This window comes from Schistosoma mansoni, chromosome 4 (genome assembly GCF_000237925.1).
Source record: "Schistosoma mansoni strain Puerto Rico chromosome 4, complete genome".
Classification (NCBI taxonomy): domain Eukaryota; kingdom Metazoa; phylum Platyhelminthes; class Trematoda; order Strigeidida; family Schistosomatidae; genus Schistosoma; species Schistosoma mansoni.
Window position 1 is genome coordinate 31,274,044 of NC_031498.1, and position 26,536 is coordinate 31,300,579.

Below are 26,536 nucleotides of genomic sequence, written 5' to 3' on the forward strand. Positions count from 1 at the left end.
AGACCTGAGGGCCATTTTGCTATCTCCTGCGGTACTCAGTGGGACCACCCCAAAGGTTGGTTTCATAAATCATAAACAGCAAACGTGCTAAGTCAGATCGGAGGTGGGTATTTGGCATATGCAACGTGATTGCTGGGAATTTTCTTAGCAATATCATCGTTCACTTGATAGTTCTGTGAATATACTGTTAAGAACCCTGAAAAAGATGGTCCTGAGACGGAAAAACAAAGACACACAGTGAAGTGAAGATGATATTCGACAACGTTAGTATCAATGGAACATCCATAGACACCAGTGTGGATATTTTGAGACTCAGCAACACCGTAAGATCAACGCCGTTAGACTCTCTCAGAAAACTTGTGTCCCCTAGCACAGGCCCCTTAAATGAAACAGTGGTCCCAAAAATTCTGTTGGCTGTCAGACTTCCGTCGACAGGGTCAAAAAGGATGTCATCATCAAAAATGCTGAACACCTCAGACCTTGTAGGGAAATCAGGTAGTGAATTAGCTATGCGATCTACCCCTAAGACTGTCCGACCAATCAGGAAAGAGCAGAGAAACCCGAAACGCAATCCAACTGTCATACAAAGTGAACTCTAACATCAACGTACCTGATAACCAGGGAAAACGATTACTGTTCGCGATGATTCTCTCATAATCACGAAACTTGAAGACACCTCTGATCTTCCTCTCAGTCTACATGATGAAAATGACAGGATGCTCTGGAAAGACTTGATCATGAAGCTCAAGCTCCCAAAATAGAGTCACTAACAAGGCTGTTAAACGTGAGTAATTGCTTAAGTGTGGTCGGTTCTGGGTAATCCCAAATGGCCGCCACTTTGCTTCTCAGATGTCGAATGTCTTCAACATCAATAGTGTGTCCGAGGAAATCTAGGGAGTCGATGCCAATTTAGCGTTTCTGAATATTTATAGCAATGCCATGTTTTTGTGGTCGTTCGAAAACAAGGTTCAGATGCTGGAGATGAGATTCTCTATACAGACTTTCAATCAAGCAGTCATCAACATACGCATGGTTTTCGCATTGAATCGCCGATAGTCACCAGTTGGACGTCAATCATTGTTGTCCTTTTTAGGGACAATATGGAAGGGAGATGCCCATGTGTTGTTTGACGGCCGAATGATTCTCAAACCTATAATAATAATAATATATTTCTGCAATAACAGGTACACGCCATTTTTACAGGCATGACCTAGATTTACAACATATACTGGTTCACAGTATGCATCCCAAGCAAGGTTGTTTCGTAATTATAATCTATAAAAGTTGATAGCAGTCCATTCGTTCAGATATAATGAGTTTTCAAAAGAATAGTTTCCAATGGGGCATGGCGTCCACGTTTCATACCAGATCCAATCTCGACAAAAAGTGTATTAGGGTTTCGGTCGTGCTAAGTATTTATGTAATGCAGCTTTTTAAGTTTATAGTTGTTATAAAGTAGGCTTGTGGAGCGCCTGGTTCGAACTATGACCTTGGGAAAGCGCGTTCGTCGAGCTTGTTCCAGATGTCAGAAGTTACATAGCTTCACCCTCAGAGCAAGATTCTGAAGAAAAAAAAGAAAAAGAAACCGAGGAGCAGCAAGGCATTTGGATATGAACGATAACCAATGCTTAACATTTATTAGTGGAACAGATGGAGGTATGATAAATTATTAGATTACATTGATACTAGCTCGTGTTGCAAGAGTGAAGTGTGATTAGGGGCTCCAGAGGAGAGAATGCAGTAATAAAGAACAATGAGTTGTGATATTTATCAAGGTGGAGTAGGTTTGAATGAAGGAGGGAATTAAGGTTGGAATGAAGAACAGAGAGTGCATATAGAGAGTAGAGTGTTGAGTAAAATAACAACCATATCCTATACAGTCTGTTTTTTTCATCATCCGATGCCTGCCACACAGTTTTCATGTAAAAGTCCGAGTTAGCATGTTATGGGTCGTCTTAGTAGAATAGTTAATCCAGCACAAAAATTAGAAACATGAGTCTGAATGGTGAGTGTAGGAGAACAACCTCAATACCACAGATTGATTGACTTGTTCTCATCCATAAAGAGCCTGATACAAACAAAATGTTCTGCCCCACAAAGACAGGTGGATTGAAGTCATCGCCCTCACCATCAGTGCTTGCTGGTCAGTAACTCCACCCTCCCTCCTTTTGTGATGTTAGGCTCATTTACGCTTATTTTTTGGATTCATATCATACCTCACACAATGCTCAGTGTTTCACATCCTGTCGGAAAACACTATTTCTATAAGTACCATGTTACAAGCATATCAGACAGTTACAAATTATGGACTGTGGGTAAGGCTTCGGTGCAATGTTTTTATTGACTATATAGTAAAGTGTAGGTTACGAATCAGTGTATAGGCATTAGGAAGGGTATAGTAAAGGATATTTGTTTACCATAGTAGGCGGAAAAGTGGAGATTTATATTAGTTACAGATAAGGTAAGATAACGAGTGGTGAAATAATATTAATGGCAAGGCAACATGGTGTACAGATGAGTAAAAAGCTGGTAAAGAATAGACAGTAAGTAACTCACACTAAATTCACGCTGAGGTTGTTTTGTTCTATGCTAACCGGTTGATGGGTGACAGGTTCTGTGGTTGTACGACCACTGGCAGTAGGCAGTCGATTGTGCGTTTCTTCTGACGTTTTAGGGTATTTATAAGCGTCGTTTAGCGACCGAGTATTGATAGGTCCAGTGAGTTGCCTGTCTACTTCAATTGAAAAGAATTAGTGAGGGGAAAGTATCTAATACAACTACAAGGTAGGGAAATAAGGCGATTCAGTCTATATATGTAGAGAGCCTATGATGTCTGTGTGGGACGTGGATGTGTTCGTTTGCGCCAGATCTATGCAGTTAAGGGCTTGATCAATGAGTCTTGCAAACGTATGTAATTTGTCTGCCATGCGTATTTCAGAAGGAAGACTGTTCCATATCAATGCGTACTTGATAAGGAAGAAGTTTTCACGTGTTTTTGATCTATGTTTTTCAATTTTGACAGTGGATACTTTGTCTCGAAGGTTGTATCCATGTAAGTCTTGGTAGAGAGCTATATTACATGTGGAATAAGTAAGGTTTTTAAGGACTTTGAAATAAAGAATTAAGTTAGACCCAAGCATGCAGCTTGACGATTTAGACTTCGCGGATGATCTGGCTCTTCTATCACAAACGCAACAACAAATGCAGGAGAAAACGACCAGTGTAGCAGCAGCCTCAGCAGCAGTAGGTCTCAATATAAACAAAGGGAAAAGCAAGACTCTCCGATACAATACAATATGCACCAATCCAATTACACTTGACGGAGAAGCTTTGGAGGATGTGGAAATCTTTACATATCTGGGCAGCATCATTGATGAACACGGTGGATCAGATGCAGATGTGAGGGCGCGGATCGGCAAAGCAAGAGCAGCATACCTACAGCTGAAAAACATCTGGAGCTCAAAACAATTGTCAACCAACACCAAGGTTAGAATTTTCAATACAAATGTCAAGACAGTTCTTCTGTATGGGGCGCAGACGTGGAGAACTACGAAAGCCATTATCCAGAAGATACAAGTGTTTATTAACAGGATTTGTAGTCAGTGAGTTGGTCGTTCTTAAGTATTTTGCGAGTGAAGTCCCGCTGTATTCCTTCCACCTTAAGTATATCAGATAGGCGTAAGTTGGAAAATAAGAACGAGCAGTATTCGACGATGGATCTTACGCAGGCTTTATACAGGATGATTTTAGTTTCGTTTTTAGAGAAATTACGAAGGATGAAGCCAAGCAATCTCCGCATTTGAGATGCTTTAGTTGAGATATGTTCAGAGAAGTTAAGACTATCAGAGTAATGTACCCCAAGGTCAGTTACTGATGTCAGTCTGGGCAGTGGGTTTTTGTTAAGTGCTAGTTTTAGTTTAAGTGACGTGTTTCCAATACATAGCCAACCGCATTTCTCTGTGTTGAGCTCTAGCCCCCAGCGTTTGCACCAGTGGTCAAATTCGTTCTTAGTCAACCTCAGACTTTCGAGAGCTAGTCGGCGCACACCCAAGAATGCAGGTGGTCCTGAAGTCGTGATGTGATTTGTAAGATTGCTGGTTACATATGGCAACTTCAGTGCATTTGAGACACCTCAGGGTACTTATGGAGTATGGATCTATCGTGTGCACTACTGTGACTGGGGATAATCTACAACCGAAAATAGAAGTTACGCACACAGATAATCTAATATTTCCGTCTACTAACCTCCGTTTGCACGTATCGATGAGTGGATTGTGATGTTGTAGCAGGTCTGTACCAATGATTGTCACAGAAACATCTGGAACAACGGAGATTCAGGTAGATGGGTTCACGTAAACCCACGTTAAGGTAGACGTACCGCATACCATATGTAGCGATAGGCTTTCCGTTTGCCGCGTGTAAGTTTAAAACTGTTTCATGAAGCTGGTCGTTAGGATTTGCTGGAAGAAGGCTAACTTCTGTGCCAGTGTAAACGAGGAAACTTGCGGGGTTCCCTGCAATTTCTAGAAGATTTTCCGCACTGGTTATGATGCCAGAACCAGTCGAGGTTATCTGTCTTTTGTGGTCTAGAAACGGATCGCTTACATGAAGTACTTCTTCGCGCGCTTTGTAACCGTTTACTGTCATTACGAAATCGAAGGTAACGTGTCAGCGTATGACATAATTCCGTTATGTCATTCTATGTTGATTGAGGTTTTTCTTTAACTGAAAAACCTCGACGTTAGAAGATTTGGTGATGTTAAGAATGTGGTCGGCAGATGCAGCCAGCTCGTCTACGGAGTTGTTTTGAAACGAGACCAGCACGGCTGCACACGTTTTGTAGTGGACCGATGCTTTTCCATTCATCTTACTTGATATTCACAATGCAGTGAAAGCTGACATTGGATACACTGCAGCTCAACTTGTTTATGGAACAACCCTCCAACTTACAGGAGAATTCGTGGATCCCTTATCTTCTTCAATGAATATGAATCTAAACTCCTACATGAGCAGGCTTACAAACGCAATGCGTTCAGTTAAACCTGTTTCCACTTGACCACAGTCAACTGATATTTTCGTTCAACCTGACTTAAGATATAGTACGCACGTCTTTGTACGTCGCAACTTGCTTCGACGAACTCTCGAAACAACATTCGAAGAACCCTTCAAAGTTCTTCAGCGTGAAACTAAGTGCTATATAATCGATGGGAACGGAACTTACGAAAACATCAGCACTGATCGCCTCAAGCCGTGTAATTAGAAGGAAATCCCATTCGTGTCGACTTCCCTTTGGTACAGTCGAATGACACGAGCCTCAAAATTACGATACCTTATCCTATAACTAACAATAACGATGACACTTCGGTGTCATCTGACAACAGACTCAGAACAACGCGTTCTGGGAGAAAAGTAAGGATCCCAGAACACCTAGGTGACTTCTTTATGTAAGACACTACATCACACTTTGTTTCGTCTCACATCTTTTGTACTGTGTCAAAAAACTAAACAAAACAAACTTTTTAATATGCTCATATATATATGTTTATCCCCCCCAAAAAATACTTTTGTTGCGAATATGCCTTCCTATGTGCATATATTTTTATTTTCTGTAAAAGAAACAGAAGAACCAATCCGCAAAAATAGTTTTTACCCTACTGAATGTTTACGAAATGCATGTGTATGAGTTTACTTTCATTTTTCGCCCGTCTTTTGTCTTCAAGCACGTACGAATGTAATTCGACACACACTTACACATCCTTTTTTCTTCTCCAGGACGGCTGAAAAAAGGAAAAGACAACGAAGTTCACGATGAGTCGAAATTTTCATTTTACCTGTTCCTTCATTACTATGTTGTACAAAAAAGCCTCTTATACTAAGGAAAGACGACCAGACGCTGCTGAACATAACAAACTATCAGAAGAGTGTTTACCAAAGGTAAAGTCGCTGGGTTTAAACTTCTGGCTGGCCATGTCTTAGGGGATAGCGATCTTCAGCGGTAAATAAATCCCCCTAATCAATAGCACTGTAAGTTTTCAACATTTGATGCTGGCCACACTAGTCTCAATGGATTCACCAAACTGAAGGTGCTCGGTCACGCATCCGTACCAGATCACGAGTGAGTACGTCGTGCTTCACTTTTCCAACAACCGCTAGTCCGTTTAGATTTATCACTTCTCGATATATTGATAGCCCACGAAATATATCTTCGAACCTCCTCGCTTCTGAAGTTTGATTTTATGAGGTGGGTACAATTCATAGTAAAAGGTGTCACTGGTTAGGGTGTTATCAAACTCCAAATTCTCTTGGCATGTCTGCTCCCTTCTATAGATATCCTGCGATGAATAATATCTAGTTGTGTTCGTTCCCCACGTCTTAAAGTCTTACGTTGACTGCGATAAATTTACCTTTCGGGCAAACCTTGGACTGACTACGCTGAAACTCATTTTTCATCAGTCCGACGGTGGAACTTTCCACTTAGTTTTAAACAGTTTTGCTCGACTCCATTTAGAGTATCTAAACAGTGTTTCCTCTCCCACCTTGGAAGGATAAGATTGCACTGGGATGTAACCAACGGCTAGTCACGAAATCAGTTCAAGGATTCGAATTCAAACCTTATGAATTGCACGTCAAATCACTGGATCTCTACTCATTAGGGTATAGGCGTCTCACTGGTGACCTTCTAATGACTTGCAGCATTGTAAACTCTCCTGGACACCAACTTGAGCGCCTACGGATGCTCAGTCCCAACAAAAACCTTAGGGGTGACACTCAGAAACGAGATGCACAACATAGAATAACGAACTGTAGATATATGTTCTACTTCTTAAGAGTAGAATACGCTGCCGGCCGAGCAAGTCCGATTGACTTTCCAGGAATCCTTTAAGGGAAAATCGTGAAATATTCTTAAGAACTGTGGTCTGTATCTCACTGTAATTTACCAACATTTCTCTTTTCATCATTATATATACCTGAGTTCCAACCAGGAGTCAACGATGATTCAGTGTTGCTAGGTAAGAAAGCCCGTTAAACGAAGAGTTATTCTATTCCATCTAGAACAATTTGGAACTATTTATGTTGAGTGAATACCCTTTATAGTGTGACTGAAAACAAATCCAGCTCAGCTCTCTTGAAAGATCATAATCGGAGAATTGGAAAAGATGTGATGATGATATATTATGTTGTTGATAGTTCACGCAATAGGCAGCTCATACGTCTCGCTAATCAGTCACACAAAAGAACGACATCCATTCAAGATAGAACATAAAGGTGGCCCCACAAAATTTCAAGGAAACGTCTTCGCGGTTTGAATCAGTTAATCATGTAAATTTCTATAGACAGCTATATAGATGCTGTCCTCAGATGAATCTTCCGAAAGAGTGCTCGAAGTCTAATTTTTTTTGCCTATAGGTACTAACGAAGTTTACGCTTAGTGTTGTTTATTGATCGTCGGTATTATCACCTGGATTATTTGACCTTTTGCGTTTTTCCACAATCAAATTTATAGGATCATTTAGTTTGGTTTTTACAAGTGACTCAATTTGTTGTTTGAAGCTTCTAATTGTTTAAGCTCTTGAAGAAGTCTTTACGAAGCGCTTATAACATATCGTGCGCATTTGACGTTTCGATTAATATCAATAGGAGTTTCTCTTCGTTTTGATTGTTAGTTACAGGTAAGCATCTTGATCCAAAGTTTTATTGAGTTTTCAATATGAATTCATCATTTTCACTTGAGAATTCGAAACGGTCTTGATCACCAGATTATGTGTAAAATCTCCATGATTGAAAAATAGTGATCTGAAGGGCTTTTTATCTGTCGATATAAAGCATTACCAGAAGTTTCAAAACTTCATATTTGACGGATCACCCTTCAATAATTTCTGAAACGATTATCCTCCTCACTTGCCCCAGGCTGCAAAATGTCAGGTCATTTAGCGGCTAGTCAATATTGATTGGTGTATACATTGTTTTTATTGAAAACAATAGAATGGGAAAGCAACCAGATCCTCAGACTCCACAATCTGCAGCAGAGACTTAACGAAATAACGTTAAAGTCAATAAAACCAACAGTAAAAAATAACGAAACATAAATACCAACTTGAAATTTTGACAGCAGTATCTTGGCATACAACATGAAAGTTCAGTAATAATAGGAGAAGATCCGTTGCTCAGCGTATTGAAACGTCTAGTAGGAGTGGGTGAACACCACTGGATTGAAAGAATATTGTCTTTAGTCTAAGGTAATGAGGATGGCTGGTTAACTGACCTGTGTTAGTTCTTGGACCTTTTTTTTCTAGTTGTGATTCAACTTCCCATTGTAAGTGTTCACTGACCAGGTTGATGTAAAAAGTAAAATTCTGCACTGAGTTGGTTCTGCATTGGTTTTTGAACCATTAAGCGGTGGGCTCTGGGATGGTTAATTTCTTTGTTTATAAAGCATGCCTAGACGGGCGTTTTTGGTCTTTTGCGACTTGCCTTTCTTTATGCTTTTCACCGGTTTGGTAACTTGAAATATGTGTTCAGTAATAATAGCATAACCTTCAGTCTTCAAAGACAAAAACTGGAGGTCAAGCAACCTGTTTTTATCCTCGCAATCTACAGTGCTGTAAAAATCCGATCTATTTGGATGTACCAAAGTCAGACTCTGGTACTACGTGTTCTGGTAGAGAACTACAGTAACTTGCGACTTGGTGTGAGAAGTAATACTACAGACTTGGGAGATCCTATTTAGGTTTCCGAGCTTCCAAGTGAGTCCATGCAGACAGTAAGTCCCAAATAGAAATAAAAGACATGATAAAACATCAAATCCGTTATCGTCTCTTCAGGTCCTCAGAATCTATCAAGATTTCCTGTCGCCTCAGTAAACGTTTGTTTTGAGAATAATTATAGAAGACAAACGACAAAAATTCTGTCATCTAGGTATGACAAATCGGCGCACCTTAATCACAACATTTTATTTTTTCAATAAGGACTAATAACATGGTCTGTCTCTTTGAAGCTTAATTAAACAAAATTTCAAGTTGGTGTTTACACTATTATTGTACCCTTTCGTCTGAAATGAAAAAACAACGTTAATTTGTTCACATGTTGTTTTTACCTTATATGTAACTCATGGTCTACTTGATATGTAATTAGGAACTGTCTAACTACAAAATATTTACACTGACGAATGAAGCCTACTAAATCGTCAGTACCTATGTCAGTTTTTCCCTGAGTTAGTATTCAATGCATATTTAGTGTAAATTTGATTTAAATAGAAAATGTCTTGTAGTAAGTCAGCCAAGGTGTCCCTTAGAACAACCTGGGGAATTGTCTTTGGCAGTTAAAAGTCAGCTGTGATAATCTTGGATGTTTTAGCTATTACTGAAGTTAAAGTGAGTTACTGTGCTTGCATATTTAAAGAAAATGTGTTAAATAACGTCTGTGTTTCACAAGACCAGTGGACTCATTAGAACCATAAATTTAAAGAAATGCTAAAATCAACTTCTTGCATACGTAATAAATATACAATTATTTCCTGAAGTCTGTAATGTTATTAGCTCCCAACATATTCGCTAAAAAACTCTTAAGGGTGTACTTAAATGATTTCGAATGTGACTTACTATGTGGATTATTGATGTCCACAAATGCTGCACATTATCCGTCAGAGCCTAAAGTGTAACATACTCGGTCAGGTATGAAATAAAATTTCTTAAATTCATGACATTATAATTATTAGTTCCCATGTACAGTTATAAGTGTGAAATATTTGTCATTTTTGCAGTTACAGGTATTATATGGAGTGTTTTTCTCGGTTATTTGTAGGGATACTTACTTAATGACATGAAAAGTTTTATTGGCTTTTAATTAAGCTTGCGTTTTCTTTGTGCATGAGACGCATATATTAATATAGGTTACAAATGTGTCTTTATTTTATTCGAATGGTTTCCGATAGAGATAGACAGTTTGTTTATCAGGTTGGTTAAATCAGTAAATACAATAGCTTAGTTAGTGACAAAATTCACCATCCTTTTTCTAGTTAAATTTTCACATTTTTACCGGAAAACTGGTTTGCTATTAACTATCTGCATTTCTATCATTTGTAACACGAGCCTGTTTATAATTTTAAACTCAATAGACAAACAAGATGTGGACAGAAAATCCTTGATTATAAATGTGCCAACTGTAATTTTAGAAGCACCCACTTGCTTACGCAAATCTTTTACTCATGGTAGATAATTATCCATTTAAGGTCATTGTCCTTGTAGCTAATGACAGTTGAACTGATTCCTGTTAGTGTATTTTGACTTCCTGATCGGGATCTGCGCAATTACTGTGATCAGTGGTTAGGAACTCTGGATAAAGGCACAAAAAGGTCTGCAATGTCACATAACAATTCAATCTTTGTTTAAGCTTTGATAGTTATTTTTAGAATCATTTTAAACATTTTAGTCTCACAAATTCACTGTTTATTTTGAAACATAGTTTACAGTTAATCCTTTTTGTTGTTACTCACATTGAGGCTAGTTCTATCACCTTGCGATTTGAATAGACAAATTTATCCTGTTGGACTACTGTAGTGTGGCAACTTAAACCAGCCCAACTAGATGACTGAAGTTATTGTACGCAAAGGGAGTTGCAGCCAGTATCTATTCTCTAATGTTTTTTCCGAACTTCCCTTATTATAAATCTACTTAAAGTATGAAACGCCTAGATACATGATACAAATGATCAGTAGTACCAGAACTGTTGTAGATATTGATGTCAATTGATATCCGGCTTGTAAACATTTATTTGAGTTGTATTAAAAAAGTTTTGTTTGTTATATCTCCAGATGCTTACAACTAAAGGTGTTCTTTTAAAAAACGGGATGAGCAGATGATGACAACCAACCAACTCCGAAATTAGTTATTATCCGTTTTGTGGTTAGCGCTGCTAGAAAAGTACCCACATGATAATTATTACTGTTAAACGAAGGGATCTCAAAACGTTTTCGAAAGAGTTTGGGTAAGCTTAGGTAGTGGCTAGCAGTGTAATCTAGAAAATGTGTTTCGTTCCATTTGGGACTCATTTGCTGGAAGTTTCTGTATCTCAGTATTGATGCTCACACGGAGACTCTAACCTAGTAATTTTAAGTCCAAATACCTAGCACTTTTTATTTTGGATAGACACTAGTTTGTGCGACGGGATGAATTTTATCATTTATTTGAAATGGTTTGACTCTTCCCATTGTTGATGTTTAGAAGAGGATTCTGACCCTTTTTGCTAAGAGGTCCTCGGCAGGGTGAAATGTAAATCCTAGATTTCACTACCTACCACTATCTAGCTTTACTTAAAAATTTGTGACTTAATGGTATTATCGTGCCGATCCATCTAGTATACACTTATGCCGAAAGAGCATAATCAAAACTCAGTCCCCAACACCGAACAAAAGAAGGTTCATACCCTTACAAATAAACAAAGGTATTCTGAAAATGGACGAAAGTTTTGCATGTACAGTTTTTGTTATCACCACTTAAAAATTAAATTATAACTGATAACTAGTAACTCTGTTTGAAATTATCCGTACTACTTTCACTTAGTTGTGCCGAATGGTTTAAAATTATTTGACGAACTGAGTTTTTTGGGACTTCGGTCAATTTATCAATAAAATTTCAGAACAACAGGACATGCTTTTTTATCGAGAGGTATTTTCGACAGCCATGAGCCCAAACGTGTCCAACAGAATGTCTGTCGAAATAAAAATATATTCAATTCATATGGGTACAACTATGTTAGTTTTCAAAAATTATAGTTGGCCTAAACTTAGCAGTATTTCCTCACCTTTTTATTAAAGAATTACGCAAACGTTATTGTAACTAACTGAGTTAAAAGAGCGGTTATCTTTGGGAAAACTACCAATTTATTTAAATTGAAATCTATTAACGTAATCTGATTGTATCACAGACCATATGAAGCTTCTCACTCATATTCTGCGTTAATTTCAAAGTTTATGGCTAAAGATATCATGGCTTAACCTTTTAAAATACGTATATGGCATATTTTTTACTCATCTGATGTCATAAAGTCTTTTTGTTCTTCAATTCCATCTCACTTGTATGGTTGGGTTTTTTGAAACCAAGGTATAAGTTACTCCCACATTTTCATGGATTCTGGTGATTTTTAAAGCTAATCTCATCTTGCTTTGTGAATGTTAAATCCCTGAAAGTCATACGATTTAAGTCAAACATATTTTATAACTTTCGTCATTTTATTTAAAGTCATTTGGCCACTTTGTATTGCTGGAAATGCAAATTATGTATTTTATTTTGTAGTGACATGGCAGAAAACAAAAAATTAGATGATGACGTCACCGTTGTCATAGATAAACCAGATGATGTAAAACTGCAGCGATCTATCGGTATTGTAACCAGTATCACCATCATAGTAGGATCAATGATTGGCTCAGGAATATTTGTCAGTCCTACTGGTATTTTGATGAATGTCGGAAGTATAGGAGCTAGTCTAATTATATGGGTTGCATGCGGGATCTTCAGTATGCTCGGAGCGTACTGTTATGCAGAACTTGGCACGATAATAGAGAGATCTGGAGGGGATTATATTTATGTATATGAAGCATTTGGACCATTTATTGGATTTTTGCGTCTATGGGTAGAAGTAATGGTCGTAAGACCTGTAGCAATCGCTATTGTGGCTTTAACATTTGGGGAATATGTTGTTGTACCTTTGTATCCAGACTGTCCACTGCCCGTTATGTTGATCAGGATTTTAGCAGTTTTATGTATTAGTATGTTTAAAAATATTTACCTATAGCGTTGTTTTCCATTTTATTCATTAAGATGTGCTCAAATATATACTCAACCAATGTTAACTCTTATGCAATCTTATGGATAAAATGCACTGTTTGTATTTTTGATAAGCGAAAAATGAAGGCAGTTATTAAGATGGAGATACTAGATAAAGGTCTCTGTCAATTGCATTTTTTATAAAATACAAATGAGAAACACTGCTTTGTAGAAGTATAACAGTACTGCTAAACATGAAGCACTAGTAAGTAGTCACTTCGTGCCTTAAAATGGATAACCTGAATCATTCCATCAAAATTCATTTTTTCTTGAAATGTGAATAGAGTATAATGACATTTGAGAAAAAAATACCATAAATTCACATTGTTTTCGACATTCTCGTCAAATACATATGATCTGTAAGGAATTTTAACGCAAAACATGTACGGCAGAAGAATGATGAATAAAATTAGCGGTGGACTAAAACCACTAAAATTGAATAAAAGTTGTGTTGAGTGATTACTGATAAGCATAGGAAAGTGTCAAAAAGCGAATGACTGAAAGACAATTCAGAAAGTAGAAAAGCTGATGACAATTAAATTATGAGTTCTGAGTAAATAGAAGAAAAATAAGAACAAGTGTTAATTTCTCGTGACTGTATGCCTTCAATCCTAAATGATGCATTTGACAGATTTGTAATATGACAATAATTTAATCATAATTAAAACTAAGTGAATTCAAATGTATTACATCAGCAAACATTCTGTTTTCCGATACTTTAAATATTTTGATTAGTCAGCTTATAGTTTTCAATATTATTGAAAGTTTACCAATCTGTGTAACTTCATTAAACTGTTCGAAATAGAAATGGATTCCACTGCTAGCCACTATCCATCTTTGCTTATTATAGTTATAGTTTACATAATAAATGATTCGTTTATTATCTAATTACTTGTATCAGTTGAATAGATATGTGATAAATTAATTTGATAATAAGATATTGGAAGAAGTTCACTTAAGAGAAGTCTGATGATTTTTCATTTGAAAATTGTAAAACGATAATGCAATGAGAAGACGAAGTTTATCAGAATTATGTGATATATTAGCTTATTTATTATCCAGAGTAGTCATCACATTGTTTTTGTGTACTTTATTTATTTTCTTACCTTAACCTATCTAGTTGACCTTTTAATTTTCATATAAAAATGTTCTTAACAAGTATATTATGTGTGATCAGATTGTTCGAAATGTATTGCGCAAATATATCATATAATTCTGATAAACTTCGTCTTCTCATTGCATTATCGAAATTTATCAAAGGGACTAACTGTTTTAAATTGTAAAACGATTACACATTGCCCCCAAATGCCGTGGTACGACTGAGAGTAGGGAGAGTCCGCTCTCCCTCTCCAAATGCTCTCATATGGCCACGCGTATATAGCCTCTGCTAGCGAAGTCCTACTCATTGCCTTCTCGTGCCACAGATGTTGTTTACGAAATTGAGAGGACAAAAAGCGAATGTCAACCGGGTTGGTGGACACGGAAGTTGGAAAACCCTGATTCCAAACCAATGATGCACATGGGCTCCAGTATCCTGAAGGAACAAAGGGCATATAAACCAATCGTCGGTCACCGGCTACCATGTGACTGCATCTCCTTACGATGCTCCGCTACCTTGTGGATCAGATCTTTAGGTGAAAGGCTCCGGGTGTGGCTCCCTAAGAAAACCACCTGTTTCAGTTTGGGCACTCGGGCAGTATCGTAGCCCTCACACAAATCTCATTTGATTTGTGTGGCGCATATGTATCTGGTGCCTCTTTGTACCAATATTTATGTGTTCAAGTAAATAAATAAATAATATCTTAGTGAAAATTTCTCAATTATTTATATTCCATTTTTTTGTCATCCTGTTTAGCATTTTTAAGTTTCGCCAATTCCTTTTCAATCAAATTTTCAACAAGAATACAAGATATATTCACACTTGCTAAACTTGCTGCTCTTATAATGATTATAGTAACTGGATTTGTACAAATTGGATTCGGTAATTAAATTTTTATTATCTACATTATTTAAAATCGGTTTTATTGTGTGATTTTTGTTGAACTATGGGGGGCGGGTTAATGTTGAAATAAAGATTTTATTCGTGTACACCATTCAGAAGTTTCTAATTTCAGATGAAGTGAGTGTTTAATATAGACCAAATTACAATAACTGTATTAAGTTAGTCTAAAATAAGACTGACATTTTATTTACAGAATAGTAAGTTTTGTATAAAAGTTTTCTAAGAATAAAACTGTACGACTGCATGTGATAAAACCCAATTTGGCGTTTGAAACAAAAGGTACTCGGTTCGAGTCCCAGAATGAACATCAACTCCGAGACGATTTCCAAATAGGATGAAACGCGCTTCAAACTGGATTCCACTGCTACCCACTATCCATCTTTGTTTATAACCAATTTGGTAGCTTTAAAAACTTGCAATATTTGTCATCGCGTTCTGATTATATAACTTTTCTGATAACATGTCAGACCACTTTTATTTTTTTCCAAGATTTCGATCTGAATGGAGCGGCTCTTCAGTAAATTCTAAATTAGCAAAATAATCCTTCGTTCTACTTACGCCTGTTATCCCTCGCGGAGCATAAGCCACCGACTGGTATTCTTCAACCAGCTCTGACCTGAGCTCTCCTTTCCAGCTGTTTTCAATCGCTATTCATTCTTTTGTTGTCTGTCTCCTATTCCCTGAGCAACGTGTTATTTATCCCTCCTCTTTTACATTTCCCTTCAGAATTCCAAGTTAGCGCTTGCCTCGTGGTGCAGTTCGTTAATTTCAGCGATGTATTCCCTGTCACTGTAGGTTGTTGCTGATGGAGTCTGTCCAACAGATCTGGAGTATTTTACATAACTAGCTGCTTATAAATACTTGTACCTTTTTAGTGATGGTTGTATTAGTTCTCTAAGTTTTAGCTTCGTACAATGGAACTTTTTTGACGTGTGTATTGAAGATTGCGATTTTGATATTGATTTACAGTTGTAGTGTTGTGAGTTAGTCGGTGTACGACGGATCCTTACGGAATTCAGCTTGTTGATCTCGAATTTGAGAGTCTACTGAGTCTTTCATTTGGTTTAAATATACTGTTGAACACTTTGCCAAAAAACACCAATAAAAAATTCACTTCATTTCTAATGGTAAATTAATGATTCGGCATTTGAATCTGTATATATGTTAAGTGAAAATTTAAGATCTATGATCAGAATAAAAATGGGTCAGATAGGGCGAGAGAGAGATATGTTAGTGCAACTACAATTCGATCGAATGGAAGACTAAATTGTGTGAAAAATTAGTAAGACGTAATAAGGAGGGGTGAATGCGAAGTGAATGAATCATGTATAGGGGGACTAATAATGGTGTTTAACCAATAATAATAGTAAAATACAAAGATTTGTGAATAAAGATATGAGAGACAGTTACATTTGACTACGAAAGATCGTAAGTACATAGTCAAATTAGGTCATCCAATAGCTAAGATTACTGTTGATTAATTGGCTTTGTGGTTGGCCAAGGGAGGAGTAAGGGTTTGGAGATATTTCTTCTGTACTCAGAGATTACGCAGATCAATCCAAAAATCCTTCAACGCCGGTGAACTACGTTTAGTGTTTTCTACGCGTCCAATGGTGATACCGAGGCTTAAAGATGAAGTACCTAGAATGACCACCTCATTTTGTATTTATCAGTTCGACTGCTCCTGTGGAGCAAGTTTTATTGGTCGAAGTTATAGGAGTTTATATTTTCGTGCTCGTAAACACCTGCCAGCGTGGCTAAGCATAGGTCTGGTGAAGAAAGTAAACAGCTCGATTTTGACCCATTTAGTACAAACTGGTCATAATGCCAGCATAAACCAATCCTTTTCAATTATTTATAAGGTCAGTAATTTTCTGCCAAAACCTGTCAGGCTTAAAGTCCTTCAAACGGCGGAGGCAGTTGCCATTAGGATGAAGAAACCAGAGCTATGCGTACAGAAGAAATATCTCCAAACCCTTGGCCAACCACAAGGCCAATTAATCAACAGTAATCTTAGCTATTGGATGACCTAATTTGACTATGTACTTACGACCTTTCGTAGTCAAATGTAACTGTCTCTCATATCTTTATTCACAAATCTTTGTATTTTATTATTATTGGTTAAACATCAATATCAGTCCCCCCCCTGTATATGATTCGATATTTGTTTAAAAGATTAACTTGTTTAGTCTGCACATTTATTGCCTAAATTATATTAAAGGTGTTGTGATTCACTATTATTTATCTGTTCTAAGCAGCTGATTAGGATTATTAATCTCTATGTACGTGTGATTGTAATCATTGTTCATGCTGTGATATATTTATTTACGTATCTTGCATTGTATTTTATTGCTTAACTTCGCTTAGGTCGTTATGAAGAGCTGAAAGAACCTTTTGTCGATTCGAACTGGAACCCTGGTAAAATAGCTAATGCATTTTACAGTGGATTATTTGCTTATTCTGGCTGGAATTACTTAAATTGTATGATTGAAGAAATGAAAAACCCCAGGAAACATTTGCCCATAGCAATTGTGGTATCATGCTTATTAGTGACTCTAGTTTACACAGCTGCTAATGTAGCTTATGTAACAGTTGTACCAGTTGCAGAGATTTTGACCACAAGAGCTGTCGCTGTGGTAAGTGGAATACTATTTTTACTGGTGTATCGATGCTTTTAATCATTTTTTTCTGTAAACCGACAATATTATTAACGTTTTTTCACCATTCAAGACCACAGTATCTTGGCATCTGATTTTCAAAAGATTATGAAATAAATATGTGTAGTTACCCATTTCAAATTAAATTGTACTCGAAAAAAGTGTCTGAATTAAATAATTCCCAAATCAATATATATCAGTTAGTCAGCTACGACGTAGGACCAGGCACATACATGCATCGGTCCAAGTTGACACACCTAATTAGCACAAGATAAACACCAAATTCATGAAAGTAGTTAATTCAAAGGTAGTGAAAAAGATCACATATACGGATATGATACATAAAGAAAAAATTAGTTCGTAGAAATAAAGGTACAAATTAATTTTAATTTCATGGTTTAAGGGAAGACAAATACACCTACACCACTGTGATCGATTCTGAGCCATGTCACACAGAGTCTCCAAACATTGGTTACGATAGTCACGCGGACCCCAACCAAGCAGTCTGCATCTACCAACATGGCTAAGACTTGAAGTTAGTGACTTTATGGACTGATGCCACGTTTTGGTTTGACCGCCCCTAACTTTCTTCCAACCATCTCAGTCGATAAAGATTCATGACCTCATCAACTGACTTACTACCGTGCCTTAATACCCTGAGTCTAACCTCACGTTAACTTACCCGGTGATCCCAGCAGATACAAGCAATATTTCTAAGACATCTGTGATCAAATACTAGCAACTCACGAGTATCTTTTACCGTTAATGACAACGTTTCAAAGCCGTAAAGTAGAACAAAACGAACTGCTGCGTAGTATAATCGTCCCTTAATTGGTAGACGGATATCTCGACTTCGCCATAGGTGATGTAAGTTGACAAACGCCAAACGAGCTATCTGAATGCGTGCTGAGATTTCGTCAGACACCAACCCATTAGGGCTGACCAGACTTCCAAGATAAGTGAATTTGTCGACGTGTTCAATCACTTCACTCCCCCTCCTTAGTTAACGTGTTGACACAGGTCAGTCCTAAAGCAACAACTTGCATTTAGAAGGGGAGAAACGCAACTCAAACATCTTGGCATTGTTAATTAGTACCATTAAGACTCTGCATCTCTTCAGCGTCTTCACCAAACAGGACTATGTCATCTGTGTATTCTAAGTCAATAAGTAGACCTCTTGGTTGGAGATCAATTCCTGAAAATTCAGTCGAAGAGAACGTTATTTCCATCAGTAGGTCTATCATGAAATTAAACATATATATAATACATGGGTTCCATGTAGTTTGTTCTTTGTGTGGTAGATACCTCCATTTTATTTAAGTTCGTATACGATTAATGTTTTTCTCGTAAATCACCGTAAACCTTGTAAGGATGGCTCGTTGGTAAACTCTAGGAAGCCTTACGAAGCCCAGAAAGAGACGGACATATTCCATCCAATCACTGCTAGGGGAATATTCTAGAATGTCGACGTGTAGCTTCCCCATTGAATGGATAAGAATGACCCCCTATGTCCCTATTGGTTGACCGAGATGATGATTTACATTCAGCCAATAACTATAAATACATGAGATTTCTGTACTATATTTTGACACTGTTTTGGGGAATAAAAGTTCCTACTTACTAGTCTTCTGTTTTCTCTCTTGCGACGTTGCGGGTTCTATCGTTCAAGTAGTCTAGTAGTACGCGGCATAGTAAGAATCAAAGCTGTAGATATAACAAACTTAAAATTTCTCACAAATATTTCATGAAAAAGCTAAACTTTAATTCACATACAATAATTTTCAAATCAGCAAATTAAAATTCAATAATTACTATTTGTCAAGTAAATAAATAATTTGAGCAAAGATGGATAGTGGCTAGCAGTGGAATCCAGGACGCGCGTCACTTCGTCCTATTTGGGACTCGTCAGCTGGATGTACCTGCATCTCAGAGTTGATGTCCACTCTGGGACTCGAACCCAGTACCTTTCGCTTCAAACGCCATCACCAATGAGAGACTGACCAGTTGCAGTCCTAAAACATCAATGGGAAGATTCAAACAAACAATACTAAGTGAAATAAATCATTTAGTTAAGGTCAATCTTTATCCAGTTCCCTCAATAGACATCCCAAACTATCTTGTTTTTAATAATGTTAATCTATTTCAAAATTATTCCATCAGTATGGAAAAACATTATTGAATAAATTGGACTTACTTTGAAACAATTTTATCTGTTTACTAACAAAAACAGACATTTGCTGGTAGAATATACGGAATGTTTTGGTGGATAATGCCGATATTTGTTGCTTGTTCAACGTTTGGTGGTGCCAATGGAACTATATTAACTACATCAAGAATATTTGTTGTTGCTAGTCAGCTTAAGCAAATGCCAGCGTTTATCAGTTATTTGCACACGGATCGATTAACACCTATTCCGGCTGTTTTGTTCACTGTGAGTTCGTCGAATATATATATAATACTAATAAAAAGTATTTGCATCCTTACAAATTAGTTAGTATATTTTCTAAATGAGTATGTTTTGAACTTGAACTTTTAATGTCTGTTTCTGAACAATATGTCTAAATTGGTTGTAGAATGGTTTAAATTATTTTTTCTGGTTAGCATTTTGTTAGCGAGTTAGTATTCTACGTGGTGGGTTCACTAACCGCATGCTCAAACCTCCTCCTTTATCCAGGCTTAAGAGCGGCAATAGCCCCAGAGGTGCTCCAGAAGGAGTTACGATGACATTTAATGATAATAAGTTTGAAGTTCTAATTAGCTTGTGGGTCACTTTTACAATAGTGGCTTTGTAGTTTTACTTACTTACGCCTGTTACCCCTCGTGGAGGAGCATAGGCCGCTCATCAGCATTCTCCATCCAACTCTGTCCAGGGAGATCCTTTCCAGTTCCTTCCAGTCCTTATTCATTTTTTTCATATCTGCTTCTATTTCCCGACGTTTCAGCTGATGAGAAACTTTGAAATAAAGTGATGAAATCATTTACAACTTTAAATCTTATAAATAAATAAATAATCTATATTTGTATTATCCTAATGAGTAGAAGAATTAGATTTTTCTGACGTTTCGTGACTCAGTGTGTACCGCTTCTTCAGAGAATAAATAACCAAATTCACACTAGTCCAAGTTTAAATAGTACAACGGAAGAACACGAATATTAGGTGTGATCAACCAAAAAACAGGTCTGAACAAGTCAATGCCATGTGATTTCGGTCAAGGTGATTCATAAGCGACATGTATGTAAATTTGTGTGTGTATATATGCACTGTTAATGATGAAAAATGTGTGACCTTTATGATGACAAAGTATAGAGTTTGATTTGTAAGGTAATGATGTGAATCGTAAATAATATCAGACTTGGTGACTAGGATAGATAGTCCAAGTAGGATGTATAGTAAGGCCTTCCTTTCTATTGAGAGCAGTAGGATTAAGCATTATATGGAACGCTTCAGAGTCTCTCCTTTCTTTGTAATTGGAAAAGCCTTTTTGTAGTATTTTGATATTTTCGAAATCGATTTGATGATTTTTGAAAATGGAGTGAACTGCTATTGTCGATTTAATTTGAAGTCTATCCAGTTCTACAAGATTACCAGGGGGTTTCTTTGTGTACCTCTCGAAGTTAGTCACTAGTGAGCATATGGATGCGTACTGTTGAGGAGTCCCACAATAGAACGAAACGGTCATCCAGTGCTTCCAGGTTTTCCATGGTGGTGTAGCTTCCATTGACTCACACTTTCAACTATGAAAATCTATTGTTTATTTTTAATTTTTGCTAATTATTTCTTTTAGTGTATTGTATCAATTATTTACCTACTTGCTGGAGATATTTTCACCCTTATGAATTATATGGGTTTTGTTCAATGGTTAGCAGTTGGTCTTTGTGTTTTGATTGTAGTAATTTTCAGATTTACTCGTCGTAATATTCGACGTCCAGTTAAGGTAAATTTAAATTTTTGAAACATTATTGTGTTATTCAATTATTATTGTTTGTTTGAATCTTCCCATTGGTGTTTAGAACTGCAACTGGTCAGTCTCTAATTGACATATGTGCATACTGTGCGTATTGCCTCGATATAGCCCTAATTCACAAGTATTGTAAGCAAAGATGGATAGTGGCTAGCAGTGGAGTCCAGTTTGACGCGCGTTTCGTCCTATTTGGGACTCGTCAGCTGGATGTACCTGCATCTCAGAGTTGATGTTCACTCTGAGACTCGAACCCAATACCTTTCGTTTCAAACGCCATCGCGTTATCCACTCGGCCACCGAGTCCTGATTGTGTTATCATTTCTCAAGATATGATTTCAATGAATTGTTATTAATCATGATTAGTTGTAGTTAACTTTTCTTTTAGACAACTTTAATAAATTGTACAATATCAGCGTTGGATGATTATGTTAGCTTTAGCGTCAATTTTAGCACTGCCTAATTACTTTTTCTATTCAACTATTAGTCTTCTGTTGGAAGGTTCGTTCTATACAGTGTTGAAATAAGACATTTGTTTTATGAAGTGACATAAAATTTAAAAAAGAAACTTTTTAAAACTGTTAAGTTGGTAAAAGTTTTGAAGCAAAGCATCATAGTCGTTTTTAACTATTGAGAAGAACTTTTCTACTACTAATGTAGTAAACGAGAACACGAGTGGGGACAATCAGATGTGTTTTAGTATGATATTAAAGAATATCTAAGTAGAATCTGAGAACCATACAATGAATACTTCATTTGTAAAATGTTCATTCATTGTCTCAGACCTCATTGTTCCTGCATTTCCATACCAATCGCTTTCTGTCCCCGTTCTTTCCATCTCGATCTTCAACTGCCAGACATTCTATTCCTGACTAGCGTTATATACTACTTATGTCAATATAAGTAGTACATAACCCACTATTATTTAATTTCATATCTTCAGCTATTACTACTACTATATCATAAAATTTTTATTTTTTTTTCATTATTTATATTTATTATAGGCTCCTATAATATTTGCCATTATCTACTTAGTGGTTACTACATCTCTGTTAATTTTCTCCTTTTATGGATCACCTCAAGAATCATGTAGGTCATTTGTTATAAAATATGCTTTATAAATTCATGTTTACTTTCCAAATGTACGAATAATAGTTCGTCGCATCATTTAACCGCCAATGCGGAGATTAAATTTCAAATAACAAACTGAGCAGCCATAATCTCATAAGTGACTAGTTTCGAGTTAGTTGGTAAGTTGTGGGCTACTGAATCGAAGTGGCGAGAGACAAGACCATAACTTATCGATGACATTCACGTAGATTCATGGTATATAATTAAAAAAATTAATCTTAGTTAAAAATCTAAACTAAAATGTGCTTTTCAATGGTATAAATACAGAAATTTCTTCACAAGACCAAAATATCCCATGTATTCCATGTTATAGGTTATTGTAGATCTTTATTGTTGAGATTGTTCGAAAATGAGAAAAATCTAGTTCAGTTTTCCTATGGTTCTTCTTGTTACTTATTCATATGTCACTTTATGAGTTAAATCATGATCGAAATTGAAGTTTTATGGAGAACTAATGAATCTGTACTACCAAAAGATGAAGTAATCTTCTCACCATTTTAGTTAAATTAAACTGATTTACGGAATGGCTTATTTCCTAGTTTTTATATCTGAAGCGTTTCGAATTCACTAGTTAGCTAACGGAACAAAGACTTTTGACCAGAGACCGACAAGCTAGCTACTCTGACGTGACCCAGACCCAGCTAACTAGAGTAAGAAGTCCAAGTTGAAAGCGGGGAAAATATATTTCGTTGCAGCCAGAAGCACAGCAATCATAAGGGGAAAAAATCAAACGTATATATGCAGCAACAAATTGTCCTTGGGCATCATTACAAAATAGCACACTTAAAGATACAATGGACCAATAGCGTTTAAGATATTTACAAGTGGGAATTTTGACCCGAAGGTGAAAAGAGTGCTTTTGACGCGAAAACAAAGAAATTCAAATTTCCAAAATAAAATTACAAAATTAAGCCATTTACCAAGTAAGTTCTAGGGATTTTACATCCTCAATACTAGTATAACAATGATCACATCTCTCTACTGAATTTTTGATTGTTTTATCCCTTTATAGTATATGGTATTTTGATCATTTTAACCGGTATACCGGTTTATATACTCGGTTGTGCATGGAGTCCTAAACCAAAATCATTTCAAGAATCAATGAGTAAGTATTTTTTGTCAAGTCACATTCCATATCACATAATTTAAATATTTTCAAACATGTTCGATTTAATTGACTTATTAGTTACTGGTTTATTTCCTTAACTTCGGGTTATACACTTATTTGATCTGAGGACTAGAGACACTACCTGGTTTCCCAAACTGAAATAAATGTAACATGGATGCTCACTGCTGAGAAGTCCCATAATAGGACAAAATGACCGTTCAGTACTTCCAGGCTTTCCATGGTGGTCTAGTTTCTTATTATTTCATCCATCGGTTAAGAGATTGTTTAAATATTTACATAAATATTAAAATGATCTAACTAAGCAAGTAAAAACAAAAAATGTAAGAAGAAGAAGAATGGTGATCCCATTACCCAATCAGTCAAGAATAGTTTATAACAAGAAACAGGAATATAGTTTTTAATGTAAATACAGATTTCCTACCCACAGTTCCCTTTATCATTTTGAAAAGAGTAACAACAAAGATTGTAAAAGTATGAAAGCATGAATTTATTCTATTTCGTTTGGTTATTGTCAGCTGCTTACAGTCTATGATATTTAAAAACTGTAATTATAAAGTGGATTTAAAGTACATGCATGAAAGTATTTGTTTTGAAAGTTATATTGATGACACATTAGTACAGTATAGCAAGTTAGCGTTTTTTTAGCTAGTTGGTTTTCTACGGGATGGGGTCGCTAACCCCATGCCTAGCCCTCCTCCTTTACCCGGACTTGGGACTAGCAGTAGCCCCCGGAGGAGCTACAGGCGGAGTTACAGTATAGCAAGGGTGTAAATAAATTGAATTGACTGAATATACCTTATGTAAGACAAAGTTCTACAACATTGATTGTGACAACAGTTCAAACGGCCAGAAACAAGTGATTACATAATGAGTAAACACTGATAGGAATAAATAACTAAAGCTCAGTTAATAAAATAAAATTACTAATCTGAAAGATAGTTGAAATAAAAACTGAATGACGTAATAAATGCAAGAGAGAGTTTTAAAAAAGTTTCAGATGCAACGAAGGGATATTTGTCACCAAGGCAGGGAAAGATTAATAACCACCTCCTTTTGAATACATAAATCAGGATTTTGACGCCTGATAGCAACAGTTTCAGCAAACTTTAGAATAATGGAGTTTGGCTGCTTACTAATCACCTTGAAAGATTGCAGGGTATCGACCTGATGTCCTGGTGATGTTTAGTAATTGCACTGTTTAGAGTCACTCTCTTGTTCTGAGGCTTTCTGGAATATGCTAAAAAAATCCAAGATACTCCCTCTTGTTTGGCCAATGTAGCTGCTTTGGCAGGTACACGTAAATTTATAAATACAGTTGACGGTAACATGAAAGGGATGCTTGTCAACATTTGATTAAGTTACTGAACATGCTGTTTTACACAGAGTTAATAGCTTGGATGCCGGGCAAGTTCTGGCTAGTGCATAAACTTCTTTACGAACAGCTGAATTCAACATTATCGAATTAATTGTAGATTTTAAATTCATTTAGTATTGTTTGTTTGAATCTTCCCATTGATGGTTTAGGACTGCAACTGGTCAGTCTCGAATTGGCATACATGCATACTGTGCGTATTGCCTCGATATAGCCTTAATTCACAAGCATGGTAAGCAAAGATAAATAGTCCCAAAGTGAACATCAACTCTGAGATGTAGGTACATCCAGCTGACGAGTCCCAAATAAGACGAGACGCTTTCTGGATTCCACTACTAGCCACTATCCAATTGTAGATTTTGTTTATATATTCTTTTTTTTCTTCTCTCTTCTTAATTCAATCTTTTTGTTTATTTTTTCTAGTAAACATCACAATTGGATTACAAAAACTTTTCCGTATTGTACCATCTAGTTAAAAATAAAAGATAAAGTATTAGAATGATTGTGTATTATTATTATTATGAACAATGTTAAACAATCATATTGTTGTGTTACACTAACACTTATTGTGCGAATTCACCATCTACACAAACCAATTCAATATCAAGACAAGAATAACAACAACAGAAAAGCAACAACAACATTTCACCTATTTATTAGTTTTCTATTTGATCGCCTCTTTTTTTTGATTTTTAAATGCTACATTAATGAGGTGATAAACACAATGATTTCCAGTATCCAGGTGCTCTTTTCCGGTTGCAATATTTTTTTTTGTACATTTTGTCTAATTTTGATTGGTATTTTCCTGTTTTTTTCATTTGTATTCTTATATATATTTGCAAAAAACTATTTTCCCTACAATTTGACGATTCACTTAAAGAAGATTTTTAGTCATTTATGGTTAATATACTAAACAATGTGTATATGATTTGGATTCTGTATCTCACTTTCACTTTGTCTCTCTCTCACTCCTATTTTTTTCATGAGATTTAGGTAGAAATATTTGTAAATTGTATGGAAACAACAAATGCCCTTTTCTTATTAAATCTATAATAATATGATATTTGTATTGTCACTGTTATTCTGTCTATGTTATGCAGATATGAGGGTCATTCAAAGGTATAATTTCTAAAGTTTATTGACTTATAATGACGAAAACAATGACAATATTCGTGGATTAGTTGAAGTTAGACATAAACACCGTTGGATACCAGCCGGCTCAGTGGTCTATCGATTAAGTGCTCTGGCGCGAGACTGGTAGGCCCTGTGTTCCAATCTCGCGAGTGCGGGATCGTGGATGCACACTGCTGAGGAGTCCCATAATAGGACGAAACATCCTTCCAGTGCTTCCAGATTTTCCATGGTGGTCTAGCTTCAATTGACTTACGCTTTCAACTATGAAAATTACAATATCGTTCATTGAAAATTAGATAGGTATCCTTGTTATCTTATAAAATATATAAAT

The 26,536-nt window shown here is 36.4% G+C and overlaps 1 protein-coding gene across 1 annotated transcript; it reads left to right on the top strand.

The window, feature by feature from the left end:
* Positions 1-7,368: 7,368 nt before the first annotated feature.
* Positions 7,369-26,144, top strand: Smp_054010 (putative cationic amino acid transporter). The gene is made up of 10 exons (XM_018797490.1): positions 7,369-7,528; positions 7,568-7,670; positions 12,291-12,763; positions 14,677-14,802; positions 17,191-17,459; positions 19,711-19,911; positions 21,266-21,415; positions 22,444-22,528; positions 23,583-23,675; positions 25,495-26,144. Exons 3-10 carry the CDS (start codon positions 12,295-12,297, stop codon positions 25,545-25,547), a joined length of 1,446 nt encoding a protein of 481 aa, XP_018652526.1. The 5' UTR covers positions 7,369-7,528; positions 7,568-7,670; positions 12,291-12,294; the 3' UTR covers positions 25,548-26,144.
* Positions 26,145-26,536: the final 392 nt, after the last annotated feature.